Source organism: Rhea pennata, chromosome Z, assembly GCF_028389875.1.
Source record: "Rhea pennata isolate bPtePen1 chromosome Z, bPtePen1.pri, whole genome shotgun sequence".
In the NCBI taxonomy this organism is placed as follows: domain Eukaryota; kingdom Metazoa; phylum Chordata; class Aves; order Rheiformes; family Rheidae; genus Rhea; species Rhea pennata.
The window spans coordinates 41,828,064-41,840,560 of NC_084702.1; the positions used below are offsets into that span (position 1 = coordinate 41,828,064).

General features: G+C 38.1%; 1 protein-coding gene across 5 annotated transcripts in view; it reads left to right on the top strand.

Annotated features, from left to right (window-relative positions):
- Positions 1 to 12,497, top strand: part of EPB41L4A (erythrocyte membrane protein band 4.1 like 4A) — a 139,402-nt gene that overhangs the window by 92,187 nt on the left and 34,718 nt on the right. For all 5 annotated transcript variants that reach the window (XM_062600577.1, XM_062600578.1, XM_062600579.1 and 2 more), the window contains exons 11-12: positions 726 to 803; positions 4,468 to 4,580. In XM_062600577.1, coding sequence (XP_062456561.1) covers positions 726 to 803; positions 4,468 to 4,580 — 191 coding nt within the window. The remainder of the gene's footprint in view (positions 1 to 725; positions 804 to 4,467; positions 4,581 to 12,497) is intronic.

Here is a 12,497-nt window from a genome sequence, read left to right on the forward strand (position 1 = left end):
GCTTGTTTTGTCTTAGAATTCTTTTTGAAACAGTGTATCTCAAGTTGCATATAGTATGTGGTAACAAAAGTATCCACATACGAATGTTTATGGTGGGATTTAAGCTGTAACCATCAAATTCTCTGTAGCAGCATTGGCTTTCAGCTTCTAGATTTCACGTGTTGCTATTACCTATGATTTTTTGAGTATCATTCTTTGCAGTGTGCAGAGTTTTAGATGGAATGACTCTTTGAAGTTTTAGAATATTTTACTTATTTACTGAAGTATATAGAAAGTTTCTAATATTATACCTCTCAAAACATATTTGGTTACCTTTGCAAAATCACTGGGTTTTTAGCTAGGAATCTGTTCATGGAGTGCTTGGGGTTGGCTCTAACAGTAGTTTAGACATGCAAGTTCAGATTTCCTGCTGCAGTCTCATTTCTGTGTCATGGTGTTTTTGCATGCCAGTGTGAAATACTGAGCAAAAGGCTGTTATTGCCAACAGTTTATAGTAGACTCTAAAATAAAGAAATATCTAATCAAAAGATAAGGCTTTGTGGAACACATGGCTTTGTGGAACGCTGAACCCGTTAAGAGTCTGTCTGGGGGTGGGCATGAAGAGGAGCTAACAGAAAATTAGAATTTCAAGTTTGTATTTATTGTTCCTCCTGTTAGGAAAGGGAGTCTAATTGGGACCTATCAGTGTGAATTTACTCTATTGTTTTATTTTTGAAACAATGTAGAATGCCAGAAAATGAATCAAACTCTCTGTCAAGAAAATTCAGCAAGTTTGGATCCATAGGTTATAAACATCGATACAGGTAAATTTATTTCTTTGTATAACTTTCTGTTCAATCGATTCCTTCTTTATTCTTATTTCTTCTCTTGTCTTCCAATTACGGGAAGCAGTCATGTCTCGCCCCACGCAGACTGTAACTCAGAGCAGTTCTATTCACAAAGGGAGACTCGGACCCACTTCAGCTGGCTCCATTTGTCTGTGTCCAAGGCCTTGGAAGGCGGTTTTAGGACAAACGTAAAAGGTGCTTCTGATTGTCCAGATTGCCAGAGCTGTCTAGGACCTGCTGTAGCCAATAACGAAAGTGAGAGGAACTTTGGCAGGGCTTAAAGTTAAAATCTCATTATAAGTTATGAAATTATCTTCATGTTCTAAAGTTTTTTTGTTTTGTTTCGTTTTCTAACGACTGGGGAATACCAAAGCAGAGCAGCATGCTGGCTGTCACCTGTCCTCAGGGAACTAGCAAAGGGGAGGTACAGAGCAGTGGAGGAAATCCCTAAGTGTGAGGCCCTCCTTTACAGCTGCTCGGGCGTTGGAATTGAGCCATTGCGAGGGCTGTTGGTCTGGTTGGTTAGGTCTAGTCCTGTAGCAGTAATGCTTTTGTAACACTGCTGATTTAAGACTATAACTGAGGGAAGATCTGAAGGGAGGTGGGGATATCTTTTCTGACTGGACTGTCTGGGAAAATGGGTAAGCTTTCAAGCCTGCAAGCCCTTTCTATGTCTGAAAGAAGCAGCAAACTTTCAGGCAAAGGGTGTACAGGGAGCAGTTACTCTCAGCTTTAACCTGAGTTAACCAGCTAGACAGTGGGATGTAAAGGACAGTGGGATGTAAAGTACTAATACTGTGGTGCAGAGGAGGATGTGGCAAGAGGATAGGTCTTTTAACTCTACCTGCAGAATCACAAAGAGCTAGCAGGAGTTGGGACATAGAAAAAATAGAAACATAACAGAAACCTAGTATTTTTATTGAGTCTCTGGTCCCTAAGTCTGTTGAAGCAGCAGGGTCTTTTGTCTAGTTAAGACACTGGATTTGGCATTTGGAGACCCATGTTTTTAATCCTGTTCTGTCACATTGGTGGAGAGTTGCATGTTCAGTGCATATCAAATGAACCTGAAGAGGAGGGTGTGGCGCAGCAAACCAAAATCACATCTGAAAACTAAGCCCCTTTGTTTTTCCATCTTCATTTGCCTTGTTTATCAAGTGAGTCTAAAAAGAGTTTTTCATCTTTTGTATTTGTTTTGAAGCTGCTGGGTGAAAGAGCTATATATACTATATTCACAAATTCTAGGTTTTTTTCCCCATGTCCTATAAATGCACCAATTTGTTTATGGTTTAGATTTATTTTTGTCTTGTCTGTCTGTCTTTTTCCTATTCGTATTTCCACCATCAGTCAAGAAGTACATATATTATCATAGGTAACATGAATGATTGATATTTGTTAGGCAGTTCTTTAGTCCTTAGGATATCCAAGGAGGATATCCTAAATCCACAACCATAACTCTCCATTTGTCAAATTGCTTCAGGATTGCAGTCGGTAGCTGTAGTAGCTACTCATGGTAATGTGCAGTAGTAGCTCTCTAGAGTACTGTGGCCCTGCTGTGTCCCAGCTCCCCCTTACTCTAGGTAATGGAGGATTGAGTGTTCTGCCAGTGGGGTTTCCAGTTGGATCCTGACTGGCATAAGCTCGTCTGTGAAACTGGTATGGAATATATTGAATTTCTGCCAGAGTACTGAATGGATGGACCATTTCAGCTGGTGGGAACATGGCAGATTATATACTGTAGGAAAAGAAAGTTTTGTGTTTACCAGGACCTTCCCTAAGAATATCAAAAAATACAATGTAGCAGTTACTACATTTGAGTGAGTTCTGCAACTGGTACATTAAGACCCTTTTCTCTTGGACATGTTTCTTTTTATTATTATTTATTTATTATTTATTAACAGCTCCAACATTGGAGTGATCGTTACTGCCAGCAATATTTTTAATGTTGGTTTTGTCTAGGACATTTAAGTGCAGCTTTTTGTTCTAGTATAGCGTTCCCTGTTTTACTGTAGTGGTTGTTGAGGATTTCACCCTGATCGGAACTGATGTTCTGGTTAATTAGTGTCACATCTAGTTACACCATATTGATTACCCAGTATTAATCATAAATAGTGATGATCAGTTGGTATTCGACACATTAACTCTCCTCAGAATACCAAGCAACAACCATAGCATTTCATGTGCCTTGTCTTTGATTATCCCTCAGCTTTGATTATCTTATTTCTTTGCCTTTTGTAGTTGTTGTAGCACCAAAAGCAGTGACAGTATGTCCATCTGCTTGCGTCTTTAGGTCAAAACACGAGCCATAGTTCTGTTCTTGGACTGTGTATGTTTTGGGGCTGTAGTATTGCTTTCTGTTGTTGTTCTAATTTTCCAGGAACTTCTTGTTAGATGGCAGGCAGATACCAAGAAAAGTACTTCCTTATCCTAAGATCAGATGCTTTGGTTAATACATAGAGTTGTTAGTGTGAGCTGAAGATCTTATGGCTGGGTGTTTTGTTAAAACAGCTTTTGGAATTTGTGAGACTTAGCATGGTTGCAGAACTTAAAAGTTAAACAAATGTTTCTGACTAACTTGGGAGCAGAAGAACGTGAAACTGAATATAAAAAGACAGCATTTCTTTGATGTAATGTTAGAGATTTTTTATGTGCTTTAATCCTTTTACAAATTTTAAGAAGATCAAAATTCTGCAGTGCTGATTACTTCTGTGGTACTATTGATGAAAACACAATCATCCTACTGGAGTCTATTCACATAGCTCAGAACATCTATGTAGGTAATGCCTGGTATAATTGCTTGGCACTCGCTAACAAGGCATCTGACGTGGAACTGCAGGTGTTACAGCAATTGGGAGTTACTATTAACAATTACTTCTTCTGTATAATAAGTTTCCTGAAGCAAGCTTAGAGTTTTGGGGAGGAGTATGGGGCCTGGTTCACATTTGTATTATGGCCGCTTTATTCTGCTTGGTCACATGGAAAGGGGCTTTAAAATGAGCATAAAACTATTTATTTATATTTTTAATGACCTTTTCCATTGTGTGATGGAAAAGAGCCATACTATAAATGAGAGTTAGGTCTTGTTCTCAATTTAATATCAGTCAGGCCTGTGCTAGTGAGAGTACTTTATATAGTATGCTTTGCAATGGGTTTTTCTTGCCCTTTTTTATCGTCACCCCTCTATAGGAGAGCAAGTAGCCGCTTACTGATTGAAACTGAATGACCTTAAATATGTGTTTTACTGAGATAAAAAAATTACAAAAAGAATTCAGGAAATGAAATAATCAAATTCTTTAAGAAATTTATGTGTTAGAAGAGAGAAGTTTACAAAAGGTCATGCTATCTTAACCCCTTCTTACCATTCTGTTCTGTTGCTTAGCTCCCCGGGAAAATACCCAATATACAAAAGAGATCAGCACAATCTGTTGACGATTCTTCCATTATCTGATTTAAAACAGCAGTCAATAAATAGCAGGGAGGATAGTGCTATGCAGCTGATCATGATAGCATGAGTATTAGAGTTGGCATGAGAAGTGAGTAGCTAACAAAAAGTGCTGCCCAAACCACGTGCATTTTTTCTGTTTCTTAGATCCTACATGTGTTTATCTGATTTTGTTTTATGTAATTTTGGTGCATTTTCAAGTGGCAGGACAGCTTTGCAAATGACCAGAGACCTTTCTATTCAGCTTCCCCGGCCTGACCAGTGTGTTGAAAGAAGTCGCAGTAAGACTTATCCGAAAAGAACACAACAAACTGGTAAGTCCTTTTATGCTGTACCTATGGAAAGATTTCTTCTTTGGTGTATGAGTCATTCTGTTTTCAAGAAGCAAGTCAAAAATGCTGCAGAACCCTCAAGGATCTCTCAAAATGCATTTTCTCCCCCTCCGTTTGTTTGTTTGTTTGTTGGTTTTAGGTCAGTATAGAGATAGCCTTAAATGGATCTTAAAATTCCAGTTTTTATTCACAAAATGTCAAGCATGGATCAAACATGATAATCCATATCTGTAGATCTAAATGTAAAGTATGAAATGGAGGTTTGAAATCAGGCAGTTAGGGCATAATTTTTATTTCTTGAAAGCTCTATCTGATGACTTTGTGTTGCTTACTTGGGATCCATAATTCCAACTGCTTAACCCAAGGTGTCTCTCTTTTACATCCTTTTCCAGTTTGATAAAACCAGTTTAGTATCCTTTTATTTTGATATGAAGTGGAATAGAAGTTAATGACATGCCTTCTGAAGTTTTAACATGCTTCAGATTTGTGAGTTGGAAGATCATAATGCATTCTAAAAATGTCAGGGGAAGCTGGATGTTTTTGCGGGCATCAGAGGGAACACTTAAGATTAAGCACACATCCCAGGAGCTGTACCAAAACAATGAATGTTTCCTGAAATCTAGCAATAGGGCCAAGTTTTTCTAATGTCAAGCTCCAGTTCCACATGTGATCATGTGCCTACCCTTAACTCTACTTGTGACAGCAATTGTGCAAATTTCAGTGGAATTCATGTGCATGGAGTTGAGTATTTGTGCATGTATATTAGTGTTTTGTGGAAAACTTGTTTAGACCTTAAAATGTAAGTAAGCTTTCTCTTTATCCCAGGTTAACACAACATTAGAAACTTTTGAGTCACCATTTTTAAAAAGAATGCAGGTAGATACCTCTGGAAATCACCTATGTTGATTCTGGATGGCATCTTTGGATTCAGAAGCAAAGTTAGTGTGTCTAGAAATTTTCTGTCCCTGTTCTGCCTGTTAGCTGCAATGGGCATGGAGGAGTAGTGTAATTACAGGTATTATCCATGGAAAATATAAGCAGTTTACAACAGATTTTTTTGGTATTAAGAAGGGAAGGACTGCTTTGCATTTGGATTATGGTATCTTTTTGCAGTGTCTGCAGTTGAGAATGGGTGCCTAAACACAGAAGAAGCTGTTCCTTCCTGAGCCTAGGAACTTAGGCTTTTGTTCAGCTGGGCCATCCCATACTTAAACATACACCGTGTGTAAGGTGGTAGTTCCAGGTTTATGGCATTTCTCACCTCATTGCTCTCCAGTTCAGCTTTGCAGAAAATTTTATGACTGTTCAGAGGTAAAATTGTTATTTGAAACTCAGCCCTTCAGTTGGAAATAATATCTGCCATAGCACAGGCACTGCATGTCTGTCTGCATATTGCTGTAGGGATGTTTGTGTTGTGCTCACTGATCGTTGCGGTCTCTTAACAAACTGTGAAGAAAACTGAGACCTTCTTGTAATCTATTTTACTGGTGTAAGGTGATGCAGAATTCACTGAGCAATACATGCTTGTTGTTCTGTTGGATTTGTTTGTTCTGCTTCCAAAATAAAATAGACTATTTTTTCTCCATTTTACTCATATGTATTTGTGTAATCTGTATCCTCTGTGATATGTTGGGGGTTTGTTTTGCTTTTAATTCAACTGAATTTATTACCTGTGTGTTCTGAATGTACAGTCCCTTTCCACTGGTGAGGGTGTATTACCTGAAATGATTTCCAAGTAAAAGGAATTTGATTCATATCCCAGTTAATATTTGAGGTAAGAGAAATGAGCCACCTAACTCAGACTCCATAATTCCTTATAAATGAGGATATTTTTGAGTCTTTATTTTTTCATTTTGTATTCAGGCATTCACACTGATAAGAAGCTTTTACTGTTTCTCTATTTAAAAGGATTCTCAGACACTGAGTGCAGATTAAGGCTGGCTCTCCTCCATGTGACAGTCTATTGCATCTCATTAGGATAAGTCCTTCCCTTTTCACATAAATGGGTTCTTAAATGCAGCAATGTAGAGTCCAGGTTACACAATAAGTCAAGTTTTGTTTGTTGATATATTTTACTTGGTTAAAAATACTAACCCTCTGCAAATTTTACTTGTACAGAATAATTTTGACCTCAGAAATTAGATTGGTGTTGTAAATAGTCTCATGAGTTACTTAAATCATTCCATGACTGAAATGTCTGAGAGAATAATATGACATTGCTTACTAAAATAAACATTTCTTTCACACAGTGAGATTACATTAATGGGGTTGTCATTGATAGCTAGTCTTTTTAGTTTTATTTTTCTTATGGAATAATAAGATTAAATAAGCCCTGTTCACAATTTGTATCAGACTGAATTTTGTTTGCTTCTATAAATTTCTTAAGGTATTTTCTGCCAAATGCCATTTCCATTAGTACCCAGTTGGATATGGCTTAAAATTTGTCTTGTTGTAATGAAAGGTAGAATTCCATTTATTTTTTCCATCCCCCAAACTCAGTAACAACTTGCAAATAGTTACTACACGGTAGTTTCCTTCCCACCTTCTCTGAGTTCAGCATCTTTCCTCATCAGCTTCTTTACCTTTTTTCCTCTTTTTAAGATCGCAAAATTAAATGCATGAAAAAAATAGTTTCTTTCTGCAACCATTCAGTTAGCTGTTTAGCTTTTTGTTACCTTTCAGTGCCAAGAACGGGCCCGGCAGCAGCTATGGTTTGGGGGCAGTGAGCTGGCCCTGGGAACGGGAGGCTGTAACACGTGCATTCTGCATCGCCTCCATCGTAGAGGGGCTGAAGCCTCTGACCTTTCTGCCGTCTCAAGTTTTCCTCTGTTCTTCCTTTTTCTACCCGTGTTGTTCTGTTATTTGCCATTATATAGCACTTGTTCTCCATCTTTTTTTTTCTGTCACTTAAAATCAGAGGTTAGCTATCTTTTGAACCATTGAGCGACTAATAATGTTTCCTTGTCTCACTGGTCCATTAAAATATGCTAAAGCCGTTAAGACTATAGCTACTTGCAGAACTCCCTGTTTGGAGTTGGAGTAGATGCCAAAACAATGATAAAAACATTTATTTTTATATTTTTAGTAAAAACATATGTGCTTTAAGGGAGGGTTTAAAGGAGCTGATAATGTGAACGGAGAGAAATTAGCTTTCTTAGGTAACAGCCACTGACTGACTCCCTTGATAGGATAGACATTTTAGATTTAGCACAGCAGATTATTTTCCTAGAAACCAGATTAGAGTTGCATAAAATGCAGTAACCTCCCTTTTATCACTTGCTTAATACATTATATTTGTCAGCTGTTCTAAGGCTGGTGGAAAAATAAGACCAGGAAACTTCAGTGACTGTGTAATCAATGTTTTTATACTACTGAGTTGTTTTTCCTCCCTGTATGTTTAGATTAGTTTTTAATTTGCTGTTCAGAAGGAGAAAAGGATTTGGGTGTTTTGTGGGGGGGGGGGAGGTAAAAGCTCAAACTGGAGCTCTGCATAGCTTGTCTAGTTTGCATATTCTCTTTAATTCATTTCAATAGAGAAAGAGTTACAATTACAGTTTGTTCTGGTTATAAATCATAAACTCAAACAGTGGAACAGGATCTCGCATTGTTCTGTCCTATTCTGTTATGATAAGACTGACATTTGGTTCAGCTTTCGCAGTAGCTCATGCGGACTGCCCCATGAAAGTGCTCGTTACCCCAGGCTCCTCAGGAACGTTGCCTCTTGCAAAACGTTGGTACGACCAGGCCAGCTGCCACGGGTCTGAGTTTATTCGGCAGGGAAAAGCGCGTTGCTTAGAGTTTGCTGTTGTTTGGTAACAGAGGGCTTGGCTTGTCCCTGCCTCATGCACCATGTGGTTGTTTAAACTAGCATAGAATAGACACTGCCATTCTGATGTAAAAGCAAGGTGGAAAATCAGAAGTCAGTGTTAAAATTATAGCACTGTCTCTTGTGGGGTCTCTGCCAGGGCTCTGTTCTGATGGTCCCAAGCACGTGCAGTCACAGTCCCGGCTCTGGCAAATGGACACAGTGTCGTAGACACCCGGTGTCATCCTGCTGGGTCCAGCTCCGTCATGGTATGGAGAACGGTTGGCTTTGAGCATTCAGTCTTGAGTCTTTTCCCGGAAAGCTATGAGATTGGGTTTAAAAGTTAAATTTCAGAAAATAAATGTTGGGCTACTGTTATTTATTTTATGTATTTACTTTGAGTTTTCAGAGCAGAGTACACATGGAAGTACATATACATGAAAGTAGGAGAAGTAGAAACGTCCTGTGTTTTCTGCATAATTGCCTGGGCTTCAGGAGAGGCATGGTTCTAGTGAGAGGATTAGTCATACTGAATATGTATATTTGTATACAATAGTCATTTTCTTTATCTGAGTTCTCTTAATGCAGGAGATATTTCAGCATACTACCCTACACATCTCTGAACTAAAGGATTGATTTAGGAAATTGTGCTTTTATCTTTTTGTCTGAGCAGTTGCTGTATTCAGATCCATAAAACAGAAATTTTTACTTTTGGTAAGGTTTGGTTGCCTGAAATCTGACTGTCCATTATTTACAGCTCAGGTTTTCGCTGAACATCAGAGTTGGCCGCCACTTCTAAGGGGGCTGGGGAAAACTACATCAGAATATGTGTGCATCGTATATATGTATGAAATTTCGGAAGGGTTTTGCACTAGAAAAAGCTGAAAACACTAATTCAATGTAAAAGAGTTAAAAGTCAATTGGCACATGTGCATGTTTTTCCTTTCTTGTTTTGTCCAGAACAATAAGCTACTTCAGAGAAAAACTGTTCTGTTCTGGGAAACAAGCTCCTGTTGAATGGCTGGCGATACCAGCATTAACGAGTTTTTAATGTACGTTTCTCTGTGGTCTGTAACCCAAATACAGGAACTGGTGTTGACAGTTTTTTTAAGGGGATAACTATGTAACAGGTACCTCTATAAGCTGACTTTTGCCTGAGGTTAATTAGCACCAGAGAAGCTGTGAAATGATTTACTAATTTTAAAGGTTTTTTAAAGTCAGAGATTTTGTAAAAGGATGGATTTAGCTACTTTTGCATTTCATGTGTATGATGTGAGGTAAACAAAACCTTGGAGACTCCTGGCTTGGAAATTAATTTAGTGAGTAAATGTTGTCACAGAGTAAGCTAAGCTATGCTATTGCCTATACATACGGAAGTCCATCCACTTTTATAAGCTCTACTAACATGCAGTGCAGAGCATGAACTCTTACTGTTTTCGTTTTGCTCATGCTATCTTCTACCATCATTAATAGATTTAAATATAAACACTGCTTCCAGACAGTGTCAAGGGAATGAGTTTAATTGATAAGAAACAGACATGATGTCATTAGTTTTGCCAGGCTCCTGAACTTACATGCTTTTGGAGTTTTTAAAATCTAATGGTCTGTTTAAATTTGAATGCAAAAGCTGGGATCAAGATCACTGTAAAAGCAAATTGAAGCATGTGCGTTCACATTATTGGGAAAGTTCAGTTCAATGAAAATTGACTGTAACTTCTATTTAATAAAAGGTAAACAACCAGGAAAACCTGTTACAAGTGAGAAGTTCAAGATTACTGGCTATCTAAGGTATTTTTGAGAGGTCTTTTACCTTGGCATGTAAGAAACACTAATATAGATAAGATATGGCAATGGGATTAGTATTTGAACAATTTTTCTGGAGTCTGTTCTTGTATTAGGGATACTGTGTCACACAGACATATATATTGGTAGAACAGCATCGTATAAGGCCAAGTTATAATAATGGTTTTGTTATCTCATGTGTTTGATGGCAAATGCAAGCCAAATGAACCTGAATGCACCACATGGGCAGGGGGGGATCAGGAACCCTGACATATCCTATAGTTTAACACTGAGTACTACATCTTCATTTCACTGCTGATATCTTCCTCAAAGTGAGTAAATTTCTTTTTCCTGCTCTTATTTGCTGTCATCTTTCTCTATTTGTTATTTTTGACTGTAGGCATTCTTCTGTCTTTAGAGGTCACAGCAAGAATTTCTGTAGCAGTTTTTTATGCCTTTAATGAAGGTTGAAGATTCTTGTTCTGCATGTTTTCTTATCCACATCATCCAAAAAAAAGCTTTAGGGTTTCTTAAGCCATTAATTCTTCTTTCAGTAGTTCTGTCCTTTTATCAAGTGGGTTTTAATGGCAATGTAGCTATTGCTTTGTTCTTGAAAACAGAAAATAGCTCTATAGATAGATATATAGTGCTTCAGCAAGTCTATAAAGTTGATTGACTCTTCCTGTATAAAAGAGTGTTCATTTGGAATGCCTAAATATTACTTTCAATTCTGTCCATGAATTTGTGTGCATTCTGCATTTCTTTCTTTATTTAGAATATTCCATATTCTTCCTAATCCTTAAACTTGCATAAACAATAAAAAGAGCAGTCAGAGTCGCAATCTTTGCTTCATTGGGAGTACAAAGACTTTCTGTCTGTACTTACTTCAGAGGAGCAAAGGATGTACAAGACAGGACCCTAGCAACTCCCCTGCCAGGCACTAGCCTGAAAAGCTAAGTAGGGAAAGTAGTAAACTGCATTATAAAAAAAGCGATTAAGTCAAAGACATAAAGGACTTGATTGAGTTGCCTATGCAAGGTGACCAATGCCACCTGTGACCCTCTACCGTATCTGAGACACCTGCAGAAGACTAGCAGAAGCAGCCTGCAGGAGACCCACACCCTTCTGCAGGGGTGGACATCAGTTGATGTCCAGACAAGATTTCTTAGGGCATCTCAGATGCCTAGGTTGAAGTAGAATAGACCCCAGAGACTTTTTCCTTTAAGGAGTGATGTGGGAAGTTGAACAAGCTATGGAGAAAACTTACACTGCAGAACTGAGTCTCTGTTAGATTTTAGACATGTGGTTATAGTTTTAGCCAAACAAAAAGACTCTGAGTTTGCACCACTTTGTTAACACTACGGTGCTTTTGCTTCTTTCCAAAAGATGTAGCATTTTCTTCCTATCAGTTTTATGGGTTTCAACCAATATGTAATGGAAATCCTTCATTATCTTCAATGAGCGCCCCAAGAGTCCTATCCAGGACTGAGGTACATAATTAATGGTGATGTTTTGTTGTTTTACGTAACAACTGCTTCTAGAGATGGGAACAGTTTTGTTAGAAATGACTGAAATTGTCACTGAGATGGAAAGAGAACATGCAAATTGAAGAAAAACTGCTTTTTTAACATCTCCATATGGAACAGCAAGAAAAAAATTGCCACTTTTTTATTCTTTGGGTAAACGAACGCTTTTAAAACTAATGAATCCACCCAAATCTCCTTAGATGGGCCCTAACGTGAACTGGGGAATACTGTTCACCATTTTGATAGGGAAATTAAAATGCCATTCAGCTGTATTGGAAGCCTTGGAATAGTTCCATAGAGCTGTGTTATCAGGTGATTTTCTCTCCGTTAGAAGAAGTTTGGCACGTAGCTTTTTCTTTTCTTTTTCTTTTTTTTTCCCCCCTCAGCCTTTCCACAGAGGAAGCATAGATGAATGTTAATGGCACAGCATGAAAACTAATAAAAATCAATCTATCTTGTTGATTGATACATTTTTTGTTTATTGTTGAAGCTCTAACAGATCTGCATGATGTACCTGCTCTACATACCAAATTAAATAGGTTGCCTCTTTTTCTCTAAACGATACTGAGGTGTATACAGCTGTATGACATAGCTTTATCATGCCATTTTGACTTTAACCCAGTATTATAAATCCAGATCCTATGACCCTCAGTGCTCCTAAGTCATGAATACACCAATCTATTCCTTTGGAGCCTGAAATATTTGAAAGAGGGGAAAGTCTATTTTCCTTCTCCTTCTTTAGGTTCCCTTTAATGGCTCTGGTGGGGCACTGCTGTGCCAACAGTG